General features: G+C 45.2%; 1 protein-coding gene across 1 annotated transcript in view; it reads right to left on the minus strand.

The window, feature by feature from the left end:
* Frmpd2 (FERM and PDZ domain containing 2) overlaps positions 1-23,124 on the minus strand; it is a 145,515-nt gene that overhangs the window by 47,100 nt on the left and 75,291 nt on the right. Inside the window, 5 exon segments of the mRNA XM_087210584.1 lie at positions 5,777-6,562; positions 9,252-9,502; positions 15,907-16,214; positions 20,254-20,352; positions 21,961-22,175. Coding sequence (XP_087066710.1) covers positions 6,513-6,562; positions 9,252-9,502; positions 15,907-16,214; positions 20,254-20,352; positions 21,961-22,175 — 923 coding nt within the window. The 3' untranslated portion in view covers positions 5,777-6,512.

Here is a 23,124-nt window from a genome sequence, read left to right on the forward strand (position 1 = left end):
CTCAACACAAATCATCAAGGCAAGAAGAGCTTGGAGTGACATATTCCAAGCCCTAAAAGAAAACAGCCTCCAACCCAGATTGATGTACCCTGCAAAACTATCTTTCAAAATGGATAGAGAAATAAGATACTTTCATGACAAAGAGCACCTTAGGAGCTTCGTGAATACCAAACCAGCACCCCAAAGAATTTTACACAATATCCTAGGAACAGACATTGAGGATCACAACCCCAGGAAGCAAAGCAGAATGAACCCATCTGGCAAGACAAGAAATTAAATGTAAAGGGGGAGAACCCAACAAAAAGAAAAAGTCATGGCAATGACAAGTCAGTACGTTTCAGTTATAACCATCAATGTTAATGGTCTCAATTCACCATTCAAAAGAAATAGACTGGCAGAATGGGTCAAGAAGCAAAATCCAACAATATGCTGCATACAAGAAACACATTTCATTCAAAAGGAAACTCATAGACTGAAAGTTAAAGGGTGGAAAACAATACTCCATGTGACAGGAACCCCCCAAAAAAGCAGGAGTAGCTCTCTTCTTTGCAGATCAAGTAGATTTCAAACCAACACTAATTAAGAGAGATGAAGAAGGACACTACCTACTTGTAAAGGGAAGAATCCAAGAGGAAGAGATGACAATCATAAATATCTATGCACCAAACACTAGTGCACCCAACTATATAAAACAAATACTAACGGACATGAAAAGCCATATATGCACTAATACAATTGTAGTGGGGGACCTCAACACCCCACTGTCACAAATAGATAGATCAACTACACTAAAAATAAGTAATGAAATACTAGAACTCAATTGAACTCTTGAACAAATGAACTTAACAGATGTTTACAGAGTCTTCCACCCCACAAAATCAGAATACACATTCTTCTCAGCTGCACATGGGTCATTCTCCAAAATAAACTGCATACTCACTTATAGAATATGTTTACATAAGTGCAAAGAAATTGAAGTTATCTCCTGTACATTATCACACCATAGTGTGATGAAATTGGAGATCCATAGCAAAAGAAACTGGAAAAATGTCATAAACACATGGAAAATGAACAACACACTTCTGAATAACCAATGGGTCACAGAGGAAATTGAAGAAGAAATAAGCCAGTTCCTTCAATGAAATGACAATGACAATACAACATATCAGAATCTATGGGACACAATGAAAGCAGTCTTATGAGGGAAATTCATAGCAGTGAACATGCATATGAGGAAAACAGAACGAGCCCAGTTAAACAACCTGATGCTGAACCTCAAGCTTCTAGGAAAAGAAGAGCAGGACAACCCCAGAGCTCATACAAGGGAGGAAATTATAAAGATCAGAGGAGAAATCAATGCAATGGAGACTAAGAGAATGATACAAAAAATTAATGAAGCCAAGAGTTGGTTCTTTGAAAGAGTCAACAAAATTGACAAACCCTTAGCCAACCTTGTCAGAAAAAGGAAATAAAAGGCCCAAATCCAAGTATTAGGAATGAAAAGGATGAAATTACAACAGACCCAGCAGAAATCCAGATGATCATCAATACCTACTTCCAGAAACTATATGCCATTAAGTTGGACAACACAGAAGAAATAGACAGATTCCTAGATACATATGAATTACCAAAGTTGAACGAAGAAGACCTAAAAATTCTGAACAACCCAATATCAAGCAATGAAATTAAAAATGTAATTAAAATCTTAGCAACTAAGAAAAGCCTGGGCCCTGATGGCTTCACTGCTGAATTCTATAAGACATTTAGAGAGGAACTGCTGCCACTACTGTTTAAACTCTTCAATGAAACTGAAAGGGAAGCAATACTCCCAAATTCATTCCTGGAAGCAAGCATCACCTTGATCCCCAAAGCAGAGAAAGACCCAACCAAAAAGGAGGACTATAGGCCAATCTCACTAATGAACATAGATGGAAAAATCCTTCATAAGATACTGGCAAACAGAATGCAGAAGATCATCAAGAAGATCATACACCCTGATCAAGTGGGATTCATCCCAGGGATGCAGGGATGCTTCAATATACACAAATCAATCAATGTAATACACTATATCCATAGAGCCAAGGAAAAAAACCATATGATTATCTCCATAGACGCAGAAAAAGCATTTGACAAAATCCAACATGGATTTATGATAAAAACCCTACAAAAATTTGGAATAGATGGTCTCTACCTCAAACTGATAGAAGCCATCTATGAAAAACCAACAGCCAATATCATACTAAATGGTCAAAAACTGAAATCCTTCACACTCAAATCAGGAACAAGACAAGGATGTCCACTATCACCACTCTTGTTCAATATAGTTCTGGAAACATTAGCCACGGCAATTAGACAAGAGAAAGAAATAAAAGGAATAAAGATAGGAAATGAAGAAGTCAAATTGTCATTATTTGCAGATGACATGATACTCTATATAGAAGACCCCAAGAACTCCACCAAAAGTCTTCTACACTTAATAACCAAATTCAGTAAATTAGCTGGCTACAAGGTCAATACACAAAAATCAATAGCTTTCCTCTACACGAATGACGACTCACTGAGAGAGAAATAGGGCAAATAATTCCTTTCACAATAATATTCAAACAACTGAAATACCTAGGAATCAACCTAACAAAAGAAATCAAAGACCTCTTCTCTGAAAACTATGGCACTCTGAAAAGAGAGATTGAAGATGATATCAGAAAATGGACAGACATCCCCTGCTCCTGGGTAGGAAGGATTAATATAGTGAAAATGGCCATACTTCCAAAACTTCTATATAGATTTAATGCAAGTCCAATTGAGATCCCAGCAGCATACTTCATGGACCTTGAGAAAATAATCCCAAAATTCATTTGAACAAGAAGAGACCCAGAATAGCAAAAGCAATTCTAGGTAACAGAAACATGGCAGGAGGTATCACAATCCCCAGCCTGCAACTCTACTACAAAGCTACTGTGATAAAAACAGCATGGTACTGGCAAAGAAACAGACATGAGGACCAGTGGAACAGATTAGAAGATGCAGAAACAAGGCCAGACACACTCAGCCATCTCATCTTCAACAAAGGAGACAAACACCCTCCCTGGAGGAAAGATAGCCTCTTTAATAAATGGTGCTGAAAAAATTGGGCTTCAACTTGCCAAAGATTAAAACTAGACCTAAATCTCTCACCATGCACTAAACTAAAATCAAAATGGATTAAAAATCTAAATATTAAAATAGAAACTCTGAACCAGTTGGAACAGAGGTTAGGTAGAACTCTTGACAACATAGGTGTAGGAAGATTTCATGAACAAAACCTCAGTTGCCCATGGACTAGCACAAACAATCAACTAGTGGGATCTCTTCTTATTAAAAAGCTTCTGCACAGCAAGAGAAACCACCAGCAGTGTGAAGAGACAGCCCACAATGTGGGAAAAAATTTTAACCAGCGGTCTCTCAGACAAAGATCTACTATCTCGAATCTATAAAGAACTTTAAAAAATCTGACCTCTCAAATTTAAAGACCCAATCCAAAAATGGGCATCTGAAATGAACAGACATTTCTCACACAAAGAAGTAGAAATAGGAAATAAATATATGAAAAAATGTTCAACATCACTGGTCATCCAAGAGATGCAAATGAAAACAATGCTGAGATTCCACCTCACTCCAGAAAGAATGGCTGCTATCATGAAATCAACCAATAACAAATGGTGGTGGGGCTTCAGGGAAAGAGGAACCCTGCTCCACTGCTGGTGGGAGTGTAGACTGGTGCAAGCACTGTGGAAATCAGTATGGAGATACCTCAAAGAACTAGGACTGGAAGTCCCATTTGACCCAGCTGTTTCCCTGCTGAGTATCTTCCGCAAAGAATTAAAAGAAACCACAGTGATATATGTGCACACATGTTCATAACAGCACAATTTGTAATAGCCAAAACTTGGAAACAGCCCAAATGCCCATCAACTGGAGACTGGATCAAGAAAATGTGGTTTTTTATAAAATGGAGTACTACTCAGCCATCAAAAATGAGAAATTAGAGACATTTATTGCTAAATGGATGCACATTGAGGCGACCCTCTTAAGTGAATTAAATAGGACACACGTGTAAATACTGAATAGTTTCTCTAGCGTGAGAAACTGAAAGTATAAATAAGGACTAAAAGGTATAGTAGATAATGTAAAATAGGAAGAAAGGGGCAAAGGGGAAGGGGAAGTGGGAGGGGTAGGGGAAAGGAAAGAAGGGAATGGAATTAATATGAGAAAATGAAAAAATGGAAACAAAGTCTTTGTAAATAGGGAGGGATGGAGGGGTTGAAGGGAGGGCAGGGGAAGGGGAAAAAATAAGAACCAAGAGAGTATGTAAAGGTGCGTATCTCCAATGATGAATGTCATTATATTGTGCACCTAAAATGTACCAATAAAAGGATATCCAAAAAAAAAAGAAAGTGCAACTCTGACTGGCTTAGACCTGAGTGGAATCTTTATCCTGAGAACCCCAGGACCCCAGGAGGCCACGGCTCCATGTCCAATGATCCTACAACTCTGCTGTGACAACAAGATCATGCTTTTTGTGTCAAGTTAAAGAACTCTTTACCTAGCCTTAGATCACAAAGATTTTCTCTAATTTTTTGTACAATGAACTTCAGAATAAAGTTGTTTATGATCTCAAGATATGTTGCTAAGATTGTGACAGGAATTGCATTGGGCCTATAAATTAATTTAGGGAGCAGTGACATTTTTACTACTTTAAGTTGATCAGTCTGCTTCTGCACTACAATTTAATGCTGAATGTGTATGTGTATCAGCAACCTCACCCCAATAGTGTACTAGTGTATAATAGGGACTTACTAAATATTTATAGCAGGGAGAGAGGACAGGAGGGCCAAGGGAAGTCTTGAAGATTCTGGACCAGTGGTCCCCAAATCTGGTCATACAAACAATCATCTGCTAAGCCTGAAAAAAATTACATATTTCTGTGCTTCCTCCCAGTCCTACTGATTCAGAGCATCTGGGGCAAGGCCATGAATCTGTGTTCTTAACATCCTCTATAGTTGATTCTCAAGCACAGGCAAGTTTGAGCGCATTTGGTGGAGAGGCCAAAAGTGAAAGCAGTGTGCAAGGGGTGAGCTGAGTTCCCTGGGAGGCACCATTCTTCCTGACATTGGCCCTGAAACCAATGATGCTGCCACCAAGTTCCTTATGGCATGTTAACACGCTCTTCAAGAGAAATGGCTCAACCCAGTTATGGGCCTGGAGGAATCTTTTCCTACAAGGAGGGGGACTCATTTCAGTTGAATCTTTAAACCTCATTTCTTCTCCAAAGAGGAAAGAAGGAACCAGAATCCAAAGTTGTAAATAATGTCATTTATTCACTTCATTGCATTCTTGATTAATTCTCTAATTGTGAGGCACTGAAGCTTGAGAGAATCTGAAACAAGACTATTCACTTCCCAGGAAATTCCCTTTTCATTTACAATAGAAAAAGTCATAACCTACAAGACTATTCTATCATGATGAGGACAGGAAGATTAGAAATGAAAGCGCGTAACGAAGTAGTTCATAAATTAGATTTTAGAGCAGAGGATTTTTTAAACTTTGTTTCTATCTGGTTTCTCTGTTGGTGTCTCCTTTCCTTGGTGTCTCCTTCTGTGTGTGTGTGTGTTTCTCTGTCTCTCTGTCTCTGTCTTTGTCTCCTCTGTCTCTCTGTCTTTGTCTCTCGCTGTCACTCTCTCTCTCTGTCTCTCTCTCTCTCCCTCATTCTCTTGCTCCCTCCCTCCCCTAGTTGTACCTGTGAGATCTTGCCTCTGCCATATGTCCCCTGTCACATGGTGCCAAGTATTTTCCAGGTCTATTTCTTTTGTGCATTTGCACATTCATGTGGTTTAATTTTTATCATGATGGTGGTGATCTGTCTTAAGATCTGATCAAGCTGGATCTACTACTTCATTCTTCTTAATATTCTCATCTTATTTTTTCTTCACATAATCACTAGAACAATGTGTTAAGTACAAAAGAAAAATTGTTTTAAAGGAATGTATAACTGTTTGGGTTGCATAGGAAGAGTGCAGAAAGATACCAAAACATGCTTTCCCCATGGGCTTTGGGCAAAAGCCCTTAGCAGGTATTTCCCAGCAAACTGGGGCACTTTGAGAACTATATAAACTCCTTCTATGAATAGGGAAATGAAGTAAACAGTGCAAACCAGAAGGCTGCATCTATCCAGGAAGTGTGCACCAGGCCCTTGCCCAAGGTACCTTGATGGAAGAGGTTGGTTCCCAACTCCTCTCTCCAGGAGAAGCGCCCACCCCCACCCCAACACACACACACAGAGCTTTCCTTGATTGAAATTCTGGAACTGTCCAAAATGAGTCCCAGGAATGACAGGTGTCCTCCTTTAGAATTAGCCCTTAACACCTGGGCCAGTCGCTCCATCCCAGGTCATCATCTTTCCTGGTGACACAGCTGGTGGGCACATTCTCTGTACCACAGTCATTTGAGGCCTCTGCCGCCAAAGGGATCACCACTCAGAAATCCTGAGGTCCTGTTCCACGAGACTGGCTGGGACTCTGTTCACCTGAAACAATGCACAGCTTTTAGTGGGTAGCCTCATCATTTGGCCTGCACCCTTCCCTAAATTGAACAGTTCGGTCCCTTTTTTATAACCTTACTGACCTATGGGCTTGATATTTTTATTTACTTATTTTATTGTTGTTTTATTTTTAGCCTCATAAAAGAGAAATGTAATCCTCAGGCCATTTGGTAGAAAGACATATAGATTATACAGAGTGCCATGAAAAGACACATTGTATGAGAAACATAAAAATGTGCCAAAGGTATAGTCGTACGGATATAGATGAATCCCTTGTTCTCACTGTATGATCCTGAACAAATTAAATAACCTGCTAAAGCATTTATAAAACAGAAATAAAAATACCATTCAAAATTTATGTGAGGAATTAAATCCCAGAAACTAACTTCCTACTGTAACTGTCTTAATGTCTAAAAGGATCAAATAAAATAATTTGGATATAGGTCTATTATGGTTTAAATCTATAATGTCCCCCAAACCCTCATGTGCTCATAAGTGTTGGAAGGTGATTGGATTATGGGGCTTAGAGCTGACTGGTTAGGAGGTGGGGTCTGGTCAGAAGAGGTGGGTCACCGGAATGTACCTGGAAGGGTTTATCTCTCTCCCAAGCTCCTTCCTTCACTCACTTTGCTCCCAGTCCACCATGCCATGAGCAGCTCTCCTCCGCCATGCTCTCGGCCATGGCGTGCTATCTGGGAGCCAGCTATGACAGAAACTGGAACAAACTGTGAGCCAAAATAAGCCTCTCCTCCTTTAACTTTCAGGTGTGGGATATTTTGCTTCAGCAACAAGGAAATTGACTGAGACAGAGTTTATAGGATACACTAAGCCATCCCTAACCAAAGTCCTCTTTATCTCCTCTGAGACCTCTCCCCACTCCCAGCGTGAATGAGAGAATGCACACAGTAGGGGTCCTTAACCTTTTGAGGGCTATGGGCCTTTTGGAGAAGGTAAAGAATGTGTAGAGCTGCTTTTTCCAAAAGAAGCACAAATGTCTAGATGTGGGAAACCCTGCATGCATGTGGCATGGACCACACTATGGAGCCCGGGCCAAGAGCTCATGCCTGGAACATCAACACCTCCAGGCCACTCTCTGTCCTCAGGGGAGGATGTGACCTGCTCTCCTTTTTGTGCAGGACAAGAGAGTATGACAGGACTCATCCCAAGCCATGACCCACAGGAGGCTTAATCAGTCCACACAGACCCTGCCACCCTCACTGTACATGGGAATTTCTCCCCATCCCACATCTCATGTCAGGACACAAGCCTAGTTCCATTGTCTACATAGAAAAAAATTAACACAACTGAATGCGTTCAAAAGTTGACATCATCTCACAGAAGCAATTTCCCCCTTTAAATTTGTGATAAAAAATAGCTAGCACTTTTTAAACTCTTGGCACACATTGTCACCTAACCCTTACAGTAACGGCAAGAGGCAGGTCTGATTGTCTCCAGGGGACAGACTGCTACAGGTCACCCACCTAGTGGAGGTAGAACCAGCCTTGGAGCTGGAGCCCCACCTCTTCCCAAATGGCCTGACCCCGCTTCTCTGCTCTGTGCCTGGCACTGTGGTCCTTAGCTCCTGCCTCTGACCTTAGTTCTTGTGGCCAGAGAGGGCCCAGCATTCTTTTTTTAGTTCCCAAACCCTTCCATTGGGAAGGTCTCCCCACTCCCCAGTTTTGTGAATCCATAATGTGCCTTCCAACCTTGTCAGAGTGTCCCGACTTCCCCCACAAATGCAAAGCACTGCCTTCAACCCCTTGGAATTATCCTATTAACTTGTTGCTTCCTATTTCAGACAAAAACTTGCACTTTTAACATCATATTTGAATTTCAAATATCCACCCTCCTTATCACCTTGCCTGCTACCCTCCTCCAAGAAACTTACCATGGCAGAACTCCCTCTCATACAGCCAGGGAACTGTGGCTAGGACACCGTGAGATGAAAGTGAGGAAACAGGTTGCAATTATCCTGGAATCTTCATACATAGAAGCCTAGGTCACTGTCAATGGGCCTTTTAAATAGGGTTACATGAAAGCTTCCTGAACGGTCAGCAATTTTTGCTCTGCAACTATACCCCTTATGCTTTACCAGACTGTTGGCCGTTTGCCTACAGAAGCTAGTTAACTTCATCCACTCCAGGGCCAAGGTCTGTGCTGCCCTCTATCCCCCTTCTTGTGCTCCCACCCTGCCTGGTGGCTCCATCTCAGACTCAGGGGCTCCTGGCATTAATAGTTTGCACTTTCTGGATTCTGATCTGCACCTAGAACTGTGGCACGGTGAGAAGGCCCCATTGGCCAACACAAGACTCTTCTCAGAAATGTACTCACCTGGGGGATTGGCAGCAGATATGACAGGAATGGGCTGTGCACCTGCAGCCCCCAGAAGAGGGGCCTAGGGTATAAGGGTGTGGTCACACTCAAGCCAGGCAGCCCTGGAGTGGAAGACCACCAGCTGAATTCCTCTCCCATGTAAAATGGGGGCAATAACAGTCCTACTTTATAGAATCATTGTCATAGAACAAGGGCCACGTTGAGCACACTCAGTGAAAATGGCTGCTGTAATTTCCCCAGGGAACCACCAGAAAACTTGGTGACACTCCAGCCCAAATGAACTGAAAACACAGAGCCTCCTGGGCTCAGCCTCACTCCCCCCAGACCACGCAGTACCCACCTGAGGGCATTGTCATTGCATCCTTGGGCTCCTCCAGATCTTCCCACTCACTCTCACTCTCCAGGCTCCCTTCCAGAGGCCAGGACTCTAGACAAAACTGTGGCAATGGAATGGTCCCTGAGTCTAGCTCCAAGCAGTCTCCACAGGACAGCTGGCCTTTGGATGAGCAGTGGACGGTCAGGTACTCTTCATCCTCCCAGGTGAGGGAGAGAGCTTCCAGTGGATAACACCCATCCCCTTCGACATGGTCCCTGTCCAATCCCAGACCAGAAAACAGAAACCATGGGTCTTCAGGCCTCAGTCAGAAACTCCTTCCCCTGCCTTCCCCATGGTGCAGCAGGTGAGACCCACCTAGGGTCCAAGCAGCTATGCCAGAGGTGGCTCTAGGCACTGAGAAGCAAACAGTGATACAGGCATGGGCACTGTCCTGAAGGAGGCCCCAACATTGTGAGAACAAAGAGCAGCATACACGTATTAAAGTCCAGGTAGGAAGCAGAGGCAGCTAAGAATGTCATGACCGCAGCAGGCAGCTTCCCAAGTCCAGGGGACCACAGGGAACTTGCTGGAGGGTACAGCATGGCAAGCAGAGCTCTGACCCAAGTCTAGCACAGACTTTCCACTTGATAAGCAGAGCTTTGCAGAGCCTGGACAAGTTTATTAACTCCATTAAGACCTCAGTTTTCTCATTAAAAAAAAAAACTGGAAGGTCCAGAGCTGTACAGGGTGGTTAGAGTGCTGACGTGAAAGAACCCCATTTGCAGCTCCCATGGCTCCTGGCACACAGTGAGTTTACAGTAGGTATGGGGGACCATTATGACTGTAATGGTGACGATCCCTTAAAGCAAGGGATTAGAGGGAAAGAGCCAAAGGACTCCAGGAGCCACTCAAGCAGGTGACCTTCACAGCACTTCTTGCAAATATCAGGTCCTTTACTGAGTGCTGAAAAAGTGCCTATCTAGGGAGGCAGCCAGCTGGAGTGACATTTACTCCCTGTGTCACCGGAAGGACAAAAGAGACAGAGGAACAGTGTTGCTTCTTTTCTAGGGATGCAGCCGCAGGTGACAGAATGAGCCTTCTGGGGCTGCCTCCAGTTCCATGCACAGGGCAAGGTGCTTTGTGCAGCTAAGCAGACCTGCAGAGGGGTGCTCAGAAAATATCTGTTGCAAGTCTGGTTAGAGAGGATGAGAGGGAGAATTTAAGAGAAATGCACAAGATTAGTTTTTGCTAAATTCCTGGATGCTTGTTTCTCAGTCTCCTTCCCCACCCCAAATTGTTGGGTTGGCTTTGTTGTATCTGCCACAACCCTCCACCTCCCCTTCCCCTTCGCAAAGTGCCCTTTCTTTTAAAATCGGCTCTGACATCGCTTCTCAGCCTTTTGGCTAAGATCAAGTGTAAAATCGGCTCTGATGCCCCTCAATAGCTATAATCCCCGGCCCAAACACCCAGACCCCATCTGTCTCCATCTGAACTTTGCTGTGAAATGGACATGATTTATGCCATGAGAAGAATGGGGTGAGAGTAAAAGCGCATTTCATGTAAATATAGGCATGTCCACGTGTCTAAAAAAGATTCTACGTGGTCTAAATAAAGAGAAACCTCACTTTCAGGAAAAAAGTACTTAAAAATTGCTAAGTCTTTGGAGGAAAAATTGATTGAAAAATACTTGACCAAATTATGTAGAAACTATGCTATTTTATAAACATAGAAAATAAATATCCAGGAAATTTTGTCAAAAAAGCAGGAAACCAGACCTGCTGCCCAACCCCACCTCCCGCGCCCCACCCTGAGGGCACATGACACTGCTGCCCACAGGCCACTGTGCCACCTAGTTGACCCCCAAGTCACCCTCCCTCCTTACTCCCTCCATCCCCTTCTAATGAGCTCTCTAGCTTTCCTGTGAGGCCACAGCTGCTGGTGCTGCTTGGACAGAGACCTAGGGGGCACCAGCCCTTGGGACAAGAAGCAAGCAGGCAGCCCATCCAGGTGGACTTTGTGGCTCTGAGGGTGAAACTACAGCTCTCCTTCCACCACAAGTTTGGGAGAATGACAGCCTTTCCTTCTACCCTTCCACACATGCTGCCAGGCTGCTCTTGGAGATCTGACCTTGAACTTGACCATGGGCATGGGAAAAGTTCAAAGAGGAAAGAAGGGGCACTAGAGGTGTTGTGTGCACCCCAAGGCAGAGCCTATTTCATGGAAAGGGCAAGATATGGCAAGCTGAGGGATTTTAAGGACAATAGCATTCTTTAGAGCAAGGCCAGGCGTTTGATGTGCCAGGTGACAAGGCATGGTCCTTCACTAGGGTTCAAGACCACTCAGGGCTTATAGGACAAGTGCAGCTGGGCTCCTAGGCAAGCCTGAAGGGGCCAGGGCACTTAAAGCCTCTGCTCTGCCCAGGTTCCCTGCATGGGCTCCCTGACCAGCCCCTTCCCCAACATGCCAGCAGGGCTCCACTGAATCCTGCTGTTCTTCTGTAGCTATTTCTATGAGAGCAACCTCAGTTCAGCTCTGAAGTCAGTGAAATCATTCTGAAGGCTCAGCTCACTAAGGGACATTTACAGAGAAAACACTGCATGCTCAAGTTCCCCGAACAGCTGTCTGTCAAACATCTGGACCACCAAGCCATCCTCTCAGAAAGACAAATCAAATTAGCAGGTAGCATTTCAGACTTGAAATATTAAGGTATTGTAATTGTCTATTTCTTCATGGATAGACTCACAAAAAAGTGAGGTTTTGTGACTTATTGTACAACTCAGCCTTCTCTGCCTCTCTAGCATCAGGGCCCACCCTATGTCCCTGTTGGCTCCAGGAGTGCAGCTGGAGGCCCTGGGCCTTTGCTCCTATGAGCTGCACTTAGCATCTGGAAGGTCAGTTTGCAGCCACTCCAAAACATCAAGGAAGAGAAGACCAGGGCACTGCAGATCTGAGGCACCAGTGATAAGCCCAAGCTAGAGACACTTACTGAGTTGTTGTCAGAGAGGTGTGTGTGGTGGGGGAAGTGAGCTCTGGGACCCTGGAGGTTTGCGAGAGAACCTTGCAAAGGTGGCCATGCCTGCTATAGCCATGCTGGTCCTGGCCAGGCTGGGCCTCACCCTCCACTCAGCCAGTTTCTGTCCTCACTAGTTACTCTCTTGTCACAGCTGGTCTGGCAGCTCCAATTGAGTTAGACCTCTAGTCTCCTAATCATCCTTTGCTTTTGTAGGCAAAGTGCCCTCCTGAGAAGGGGTACGGTAACTTTAGGTGCATTTCAAAGACTCTTGCTTTATTGTGCATTCTTCTGTGGCCATGAAGACTTACATTATTACTTTTTCAAAATGATACTTCTTGAATTTACATTCATTTTACTTCTATGAATTCAACTACATATACTACTGGGGGGGGGATAACCTTAAGTGTTCTGCAATGACCAAATTTCCACCCACAGAGTACAAGCCCTAAACATGTGGGAGCAGGGAACCCTCTACCTCCTCAGGCAGTCTCAGCTCCTGGATGGATACACATTTTGCATACAGCATAGCCCATCAATATAAGCCCTCAGATTTCATCTAGGGCTCAACCAATGAAAAACTGATTTGCTCCCATTCCTGGGAACCATATAGCATCACACCATCCAAAATGATGTTCAAGGGTAATGTGACTTAATGTGATTTTCACCTTCTACCCAAATTTTAGAAACTAACCTTGCAAAAAGAATGCATCCCCAGCCAAGCCCTCCCCATAGCAGGCACGCAATCCCAACTTTTCTCCACAGAACGTACTCTACAGTACTTTATAATGCCATGCTTTGTAAAGATCTACTGCTATATGATTTTTTTAATCTCTTGGAATAGAACGTAGAAGAGAATGAGAAATGAAAAGTGAAATCCAATCTTCTCCAAGCAAATTCAGGGTTTCCTGGGGTGCTGGCAGCCATCTGGTGTCAGGAAGCAGCCACCTGGCAGATCATACGTTCTGGCATTTGGATGAGATTTTCAATTGATAGGATCTGTCTTTTAGCTAGAAATAGCCCAAGAAAGGGGACAAATACAGACTCATATTGAGTCCTACTGTGTGCCAGGCACTGTGATGTGTTTTACTTTTGACCTGCATAGTGACTCGTGGAGTAGCCATGGGCCTTGTTTGTAACTAGGAAGCTCCAGCTCAGGGACATCAGCCCACCAGACATACCACCAAGTTGCAAAGGTGAAACCAAGCTCTCTGATCTAGAAGTTCATGATCTTTTTATTCTAAACTGCACAAAATGGTTTGACACACACATGTCAGAAACAAAGAGGTTGTTGGCCTTAGAAGCCAGCTCAGAATTGTAGCCACATCTAAGGGGGTCTGCAAAGAGTCATTATCCCAGTCTGTGATCCTAATTACGACCCTACACAGGAGTGGGGGCCACCTTGGGTAACTGCTGGTCAAACACCATGCTCTCCTTCCTTTGGGGGTGGTCACTATGTCCACATAGAGCACAGGCTAATGGCCTGTTGGGGAAGCTATCAGGGTTTGAGTCCTTCTTTCAGGAATGTGGAAAGATTCCTGAGAGGGAAAGAGAGAATAAGATAAAAATAAAGCCAAGAAGTACACAGCAAAGCTGCTGGCCATAGCTGCATGAAACACGCAGCTAAAGATCAGAGACTCCACTAGTACACTCTGAACAACTTGGATAACTCCTTTGTGTGACCCTCCAAAGGGTGACCCTTCCAAGAACGACAGATTTTGGACATCTGGTACAGCCTAGCAAGTAAGAACACTAAACCAAATTTAATTTGATTCAGAAAAATGGAATAAATATGATGAGTTTTGCAAAAACAAAAAATAAGTAGATGACATGAGGTGGATTTGACAAAAGAGGCATTTTCTGATGAACAACTGCATGGTGATAACGTGGATCACCTCAAGAGGAAATGAGCTCTGCATCCCTCGAGATATTTGAGCAAAAGTCAGGACATTTCTTAAGATCAGGATGTCACAGTGCAGATTCTAGCATGCAGTAGGAGGTTAGATTTGACCATTTGACACCGAACAACCTGATACTCTGTGACACCATATGCTGGGAGTTACTAAATAAAGATATTAATAATAATACCTATTTTAAGTAATGATTGCATATATTGGAATATGGGCACATGGTAAGTGTAGAATCCATAACCACTTTTTTATCCAGCAGTTAGGGTCTTTGTTCATCACCCCAAACTATCTGGTAGTAAAACCTTTAAAAATACAGACAAGTGTTCCCTTATCTGCAGGAAAATAGAGTTTGTATATGTCCTTAGGGAGCAGGCTAATGGCTGTGCTTGGATAAATCCCTGTAGGTTATTCACTTTATTATTTTACCAAGAGTATCAAGCACTACCTAGAGTGCAATCTTGAAAGCAGCAATAAATATACTTGTGTTTATATCACTATCAGATGATGGAAATGAGAATCACTGATGGATGTGCTTGCCCACTCTGTTTTCCTGCATGAACTAGTAGGTTCGATGTTCTTATGGAAACTGTATCTGGATGCTTTCGGGGATGAGTGCCTGGCTCCCATCTGTCACAGTTCTCCTGGGGGTCCCATCATCTAACACTCACCATTGCCGCATACAGACACCCTCTGTGTCCACAGGGGGCAGCTCCAGGACCTCCTCAGTTACCCAAGTCCCCAGATGCTGGATTCTCTTATATAAAATGCAGGACATATTTGTGTATAACCTACACATACCCCTCCAGATGCTTTAAATCATCCCTAAGGTTAGTTATAATTCCAAATACAGTGGAAATGTTATGTAAACAATTGTTACATTGTATTGTTTAGGGGATAATAATAAAAAAAAAAGCTGTACATGTTCAATGCAGATGCAGTTTTTCTTCTGATATATTCAATCTATGGTTGCTTGAATCCACAAATGCAGATCCCAAAGATCCAGAGTGCTGACTGTACTTCCAGTCCATATGAATCTACTCTAGTCACTCACCCAGGATGGTCACCAAATAGGAGAGCTTTAATCTCAGCAAGTTTGTATATTGACAAACACAGATGACATTGGCCTGTCTTGAGCCCCTGCATTGAGCTAGAAAATGCTCAGCAGCAGCAACTAAGCCTGCATTTGTATCCCTCTCTCTGTTCCTAATAGGTTTCCAACTACCTTGGGCATGTGTAATAGACACTGGTCAGACTGAACTGAGAGTATGCTTTTCAGACAACAGGACCAGAAACTAGAAACACTTAAGGGTGAATGGGCACAGAAATGCAGACTAACTGAAAAAAATGGTTATTAAAATGAAAGTTTCAGTCTGGGTTTGAAAATATAGATGTATTTTTAATGCTTTATTAGCACCAGAAATGAGAATGCATTCTAGAACTGTTTTCATACCACAGTGCTCTAAGAAGCTGTGAAGGTGATAAAGGTTTGCTTGCTGGGAGAGAACTCAAGACCTGCCATCCGCAACCTGCAAAACATCTTGGGGACAATCATGGCCTGGGTGGAGTTTGCTTCCCCAAAAGCCCACAAGTTCTGGGCACAGCAACTCCAGACCTATATTCCTCTGTTTCTGCCTCCAAGGGGCCAGAACAGCACTGGGCACAGGAAGCATGTGGGAGCAGTCACTGATTACTTGGTGGTAATCCTCTAGCAATGCAATACACACAATTTACAAACTGTCTGCAATGTCACAAGTCTTACCTGCCAAGTCTCCTGATGTCACACACAGAATAGCAGTTCTGCCTCATATCCTGTTTCAAAGGGGTGGCCAGGGCTGGTGCCTCTGTCTCTTGGTGACGTTGGCATAAGTGAGAATGGGGCTCCAGGGGAAGTGCCAAGGACCTGGCCAAGGGTCTGTCCCTGTCTTGACCCCCTTGTGCCTCTCCAAGAGCCGGGCCTTCCCCTGCATCTGGAGAGGTGCTGTACCTCCAGCTCTCCTCCTGGTCCAGGCTGGGGCTCTGCTCTGAATCAGAATACGTTGCTTTGGTAAATTCTCTGTCCACAGATGTCTATTAAAAGAAAAGCTGATGGTTACTACCTCCACAGTATGCACTAAGAAAACTCTAAAGCTGGCTTCTTTAAAAAATGAAACAGTCTTTTTTTCTTACATGATTGTCAGTCAGAGCAGATAAGAGATAGGCTTGGGCTAAGACTCTCTCTGTCAGCTCCACCAGCTCCCCAGACCCTAGGCAACACGCTCAGCCTTATCTCTATGCACCTTAGCTCAGGGGCAATGAAAGTGCTCAATAAACATGAGCACTGTTTTGGTTTTGTTTTTTAATGAAAATACAACAGTTGTCCCTTACTCATGGCTTCGCTTTCCATGATTTCATTTATCAGAGCCTGAAAATATTAACTGGATGTTACGGCTTGTATCTAGATGTGCCCCCAAAGACTTGTGCCTTCATAGGGGCTGGATCTAGAGTGTGTGGTTACTAAATTAGTCCACTGATTGGTTTGACATAGTTCTAGGTATGATTAATGGTGCCCCACGCTGGGTGTGAGTGTTACCCAACCGAAGGACATGTAGCTTGGATAAGATACAAGGGACAGAAAGAGGGTCAATGCTTTTAGCTTGCTGCCTCCTGCCTTCTGTCCACCATGCACTGTTTCTCCTCTGCAATACCTCTCTGCCATACCACCCTGCATTGGAACAAGCCAGGTGTGAACTGAAACCTCTACAAACTGTGAGCTAAATAAACCTTTCCTCCTTCAATTTGGGGTGTTGAGTATTTTGTCTCAGCAACAAGAAAAAGTAACTGAGACACTAGAAAATTCCAGAAATAAATAATCCATACATTTTAAATTGCAGGCTGTTCTGAGTCTCATGGTGAAAACTCACACCATCCTGCTCCATCCTGCCTGAGATGAGAATCACTCCTCTATCCAGCATATCCAAGATGCATTCACTGCCCATTAGTCACTTCATAGCTGTCCTGGTTATCATGTCAACTATTACAGCATGGTAGTGCTGTGTTCAAGTAACCTTATTATACTTAATAATGCCCCAAAGCACAGGAGTAGATTTAAAGGAGGCATCAGAGCACAGAACATGGAAGGACAGATTACCTCTTGTGCTATGTGGCAAAATTTCGGGGCGTATAGGAAAAAATAATACATAGAGCAAGGATCCCCAGCCTCTGGGCTAGGGATGGGTATCAGTTCATAACCTGATAGAAACAGGGACACGTGGCAGGAGGTGAGAAGCAGTGAGAAAGCAAAGCTCCATCTGAATTCACAGCTGCTCCCTGTGGCTCACATCACAACCCAAGCTCCATCTCCTGTCAGATAAGCAGGGCTTTCAATTCCCATGTGAACTGTGCACTCAGAGATCCAGGTTTCTGGCTTCTTTGAAACCATCCCTGAATCCATGGAAGATTTGTCTCCCACAAAACCTGTCTCCGGTGCCAAAAAGATGGAGACTACTGGTATATAGGGCTCAGTTTGAGGCCTCCCCTGTGGCTCTCAAAACATATGCTTTGTGAATAGGGGAGAACTATTGTATTTGCAAAATTTAGATAAAATAGGAGGGAAAAATGAAAACCAGAAACTTTTTTATCTCTCTTTCCAATAAGAAGCTTTTTGTTTGTTTGTCTTTGCCTGTCGTCATGGACCACTCTGCACCACAGTGCATGGCTCTTCTGCCTGAACGTGACCTGATTCCCCTCTACTGTTCACAATCCTGTTGGTGTTGTGTTTCTCCTCTAAGGCCCTGCTGCAACTTGCTAGTGGTGCCTGACCCTTTGCAATACCACAACCTACTTTTCCATGGACACTAGGCTTTGTCCCAGCACACCCTTCTCAGCTGTCTGATTCAAGCCACAGGCATGGTCCTGGAGCTATTTCATAGCTCAAGAGATAACCATGTTCTTTGAAATTTCTTTTGAATCACTTTTAACATCTGTCTGCTTCCCTCTGTGAATGAGTTTTTTTAAATCTTTAACATGGGTTCATGTTTATAACTCTACAGAGTCATTATTTTACCTTCTGAGAACTAGGCTGCTACTTCTATCCCATCATCCAGATGTGGAAATAACAAAGGCACCTCCAACCCTGCCACCCATGGAGGGACAGGCCCCCAAAGTGCACCTTTACTTAATTGTAAATCATAAACATGGCTCCACTGATAAGACTGTGTACATTATACCAAAGGACATACCAAAAATTAAAATTTAAAATGAATGAGATAAAAAGGTAGAGAAAGAGCCATTGTCCCATGATTCCTAGCTGAGATCGCTGAGATCTCCTTTATGATGCTCCAGCTCGCAGTCCCAAGACACTGTTCCTATCAGCCCCTCCACTCTCTAAGGCTTCTGGTCTACCACCTGCTGCTTTCTTATCACCCCCCTTCCCTCATGCACATCCTCACTGTTCCTGTGACCCTACCTAGATTCAGTGATTCCGCCCCACAGCTGCTCCCCTAAAAAGGAAGTTGACCTCCAGCTCCTTCTCATGTCCCTCTCTGCCTCTACCTGTCTCCTGCTGGTGCCACATGGTGATCCCAGTTCCCAGTGAGCCCTAGTGTGGACCTCACAGCTGAATCTGAGTCTCCACCCACACTGAGGTCCAAGGCATAACTGTGGTGACAAATGGCATGCAAGACTTCCAGATGCTCTTTCCCTGAGTTCTTAGTAAACCCATTTTCCTTTCTTCCTACACTCATCTCTCTCAAGTCTCCAACGTCCTCTTCTCCACCTTGCCTCTCACTCCATAGGTTGAAAGAACACTTTAGATAAGAGTCCTCCATCTCCTGAGGCAAATTCCTCCAGGGCAGCCTGTGTTCCAGCCCACCTAGTGCTCCATCCAGCAGCCACTACTTACAGATGAGTGTCTGCCCTCACTAGTTCCCCATCATCCCCTTCTATCTCCCACCTCCATCAACCAGGCTTCCATCCCCACCACCTAACTGAAAGGCTCTAATCCATCTCCAGTGATCTATGTTATCCTCTAGACAAAGGGCAATGCTCTGTCCTCACAAATCTCACAAATCTCAGCACTGATCAGCCACATGCAGCTAAGAGGCCCCTTCCTCCTCCCACAGAGCCCCTTGCCTCCTGCTCTGCTCACCTAGAGTGTGGTGAGGCCACTCTGCTGGCTTCCCACCATTTCCACACCCCTACCTCACCATCCCATGTGTGTCACTCCTCTGTCCAGATTTCTCTAGGATGGGTGCCCCATTCTGACTTCTCAGCCATCATTGTGACTTTCTCAAGGTGGTCTCTACCAATTTGTGCCTTCTTGCTGTGTCATTATGCCAAATTCACATTTCCTGGCCCTGTTCTCCAAGACTGCTGCCTGTGTAGACTTTTTCCCCGAAAAGCCTGTGCACATCTTAGTCTTACATGGTACCAAGAACCCTTGCTTTTTCTCTGCATATGGTGGCTGATGTCTCCCAGCCAGGTCCTCCCAGGAGCTGCCTCAGCCAAACTCAGGCTCCTGCCCTGGGCCTGTGCTCCCCAATGCTAGTCAAAGCAGGGTGCCACTCAGCATGCTTCAAGGGTCTGTCCCAGCGCCACAGCTCCCCATGGGGTCAGCAGAGGCCCCACTGTGGCTGCTCTGCATTGGCCCTTCCTCTGCCCAGCCAGCTTCCAGCACCATCACAGGGGACCTCCAGAGGGCCAGCCCCATACACTTCCTTGCACTGGTGTCCCTGCCAAACAGCTTGTTTCCCACAGAATCCCCAGGGTCATGGCAATGGGTAACACCATGTGCCAACTTGGCTAGGCCACAGGACCCAGACACTTGCTCAAATGCCGGTGTAGATGTCTCCATGAAGGGGCTGTTTAGGTGTGTTTAACATTTAAATAAGTAGATTTAGAGCAATGGTATGGTGGGCCTTACCCAATCAGTTGAAGGCCTGGAGAGTAAAGACTGACCTCCCTGCAGGAAGAGAGAGAAGCAGAGAAGGACAGAGACTTCCTATGGCTGGGCCAGCTGCCTTCCCACCATGTTGAACCTCCCTCCAGGCAGCCAGGGCTTCTTGGACCACAGAGTGGGACAAGGCTCTGGACAGGAGCCAGGTACAGAGATGGGGATGCCGCCTCTTACCTGCCACCCCGGCTCCCTCTTGGGCAGCACACCTGGAGGTGGTCAGCAAAGGAGCAGCGTGACTTCCTGGGAGGGCCCTTGCAGCAGATTGAGCACCTCCTAGGAGAAACCCAAAGCTGCGGTCAGATCTAGGCTGGTGCCACTGGAGCCCCGCACCTGTGCCCCCCACTGTCTCCCAGGTGCTGCTTCCTCCCCAACCATGATCCATTTCTCAGCTCCAAAGACCTCTGCAGACCACTGACTTCCCAAAGGGAAAGGAGCCAAGGACAGCAGCCTGTGGCCCCATGCAGGGGACATGCAGAAGCTGGGCTGGGAATGGCCCCACCACCCTGGTTCCTGACACCAGCTCTGAGTCTTCTGCCACAGCTCAGCTGGGGCTCTGTGACCTCCCACTGTGGGACTGACTGGCCTCCTCCCTGCCCCCAGCCTCTGCTGTGTCAGCCCTCTCCTCCCCAAGAGGGTGGTGGTCCAAAATGTGACATGGCCAGGTCCTTCTCCTGCTGCATCTGCCACAGCTGCTCAGTCTCCACAAGTCTTTCTCCTCTCCCTGCTTCTCCCTCTTTCTCCAGGAGGTCAGTCTGGAACCTGCTCTCACCTGCTGTTGCCTCACCCAGCTGGTCTGGCCCACCTGCCCTTCTGTGCCCACATCCTATGTCCCACTGTTTCAAGCTGCTACAAGCTCCCTCTCACTCCCTAAAGCACAAGATACCTCCTTGGTAGCTCCTGGGCCAGCATTTCTCAACTCCCCCACACTAGCTGGATAATTGTTGAGACAAAAGTCCTGTGCATTGAAAGATGGTTTGTAGCATTTCTGGTCTTTACCTGCAAGATGTCATGGTGCTCATCAGTTGTAACCATGATCATTGTCTCTGGATTTGGCCTAGCATCCCCAAGAGGCAGTAGCATCCCTGCATGAGAAGTGCTTATCCAGCCTCCTGGCAGCTGCCAGGGCCAGCACTGATGCACCTCTTCCTTGCTCCCTGGCATGAGCTCTGCAGCTCAGGCTCTCGTGACTGCTCTCTACTTCTGCAGTCACTGTTGTGTCCTTGCCCACCCTCACCACTGAGGCTCCAGGAGCTGTCCACCTGCATCCATGCACCTCCCAGGGCTGCCACCCAGCAATATGACAGAGGAAGGTGCAGCCTGTGCCTCTGGGCACCCACTGCCATAGTCCTGCTCTGAGCTCCTGGCGCCCCAGAGGTGCTGTGTCAAGCACCCGCTTGGGTTCAGCCAGAGGAACAGAGCATGGACTAGAGAGGGAGAGGGAGGGAGATGCCAGGTCCTGCTGACAACCTCCCTGAAGGGTGCCACACGATGCCTGCACCTCTCCGCTGCTGTCATAGCTCATGTCAGTGACTCTCTCTCTCTCTCTCTCTCTCTCCCTGATCACACCTAGGGCAATCAATGTCACACTATCCACCAGAAGCTATAAATTCAGCAGATAAATGGGCAGGAGAGCAGAAGGGACCCCAGTGAAGCCCTTGCACCCTCACACCTGCTCCCAGAACCATGAGCCCCCACAGTGGCTCAAGTCTCAGGCTCGTCTCCCTGATGTTCCATTATATGCAGGACCATTCTGCCAACTGTGGTCTGAAGGACAGAAGTTCGAACTCCAGGACTGGATGTCAAACACCTGAGGTGGGTGAGGCTGAAGGAAGCAGCTAAGGGCCACCTGTACATGGAGCTTCAGTCCTTGTGGCCCCGCACCTGGAAGATGAGGCCCTCTGTGGCCCTTCCGTTCACTGCCAGGATGATGTCACCAGCCATGATGGCTCCGTGCTCATGGGCTGGCTGCCCTGGAAAAAGCCTCTTAATTCTAATGAGGTCGCTCTGGAGGAGGCTGCAGCTCCCCTGCTCCACCTGCACGAAGCTGAACCCCAGGCCATTGGTGTTCTTTTTCAGCCTGACTTCAAACTTAGGACCTGGATTGTGGAGTGTGAATAAAAATAACTCCTTCAATAGGCTACCACTGAGTGGCCTCCACATGCAGACCGTCACAGAGGCAAATTATTTCTATTTTTCATAGAAAGATGTCATTTGCTCATTTTCATAGTGGAGTCCATTATACCTGTAAATCCACATCAGTGCTGCCCAACAGAGATATAAGATGAACTGCAAACAACCCACAAGTATTTTTTCAAAGCTTTCAAATAGCCACATTTTTAAAAAGTAAAAGGAAACAGGGAAATAAACCTTAACCATGTATTTTATTTAACCCTCAATTTACAATACGGTTACATCCTGATAATCTCCTTGGAAATATTGTAAATTAAAAGTGCACTTAAATAATCTAACCTATCAAGCATACTAGCTCAGCTGATAGAGTATTAATCACCACCACCCCACGTCATGGGCTGACCGGGGGGCTATAGCTCACTGGCACTGCCAGCAACTCAAGTTTATATCATACTAAATATCACCAGCTGGAAAAATACCAAGATTCAAATTCAGAGCCCAGCTTCTACTGAATGTGTGTGGACTTCACACCATGATAAAGCCAAAAAATACTATAGGTCAAACCATTATAAGTTAGGGACCATCTGTATGTCTGAAATATTCCCATTTCAACATATAAGCAATATAAAAATTACTCGTATTTTTCATTCTTTTAATGAACTAATTCTTCAAACTCTGTTATGCATCTTATCCAGTTGGATTGCCACAGTTCAAGTGTGCAACAGCCACACACGAAGTGGCCACCTTGCTGCATAGTGCAATTATGGATATTCAACTAACATACAGAGAGAGAGCTAGCTTGTGGGCACATGCAGCATGTTCTTAGCATTAAGTAAAACTTGCACCACTTGTGCTTTGCTCTTATAGAGCCCTAATCATGCTTTATGACGCTCAGCACTACATTTTGCCTAATTA

Source organism: Heterocephalus glaber, unplaced genomic scaffold (assembly GCF_053883595.1).
Source record: "Heterocephalus glaber isolate CG9 unplaced genomic scaffold, H.glaber_assembly_v1.0 deba00001150, whole genome shotgun sequence".
Taxonomy (NCBI): Eukaryota; Metazoa; Chordata; class Mammalia; order Rodentia; family Bathyergidae; genus Heterocephalus; species Heterocephalus glaber.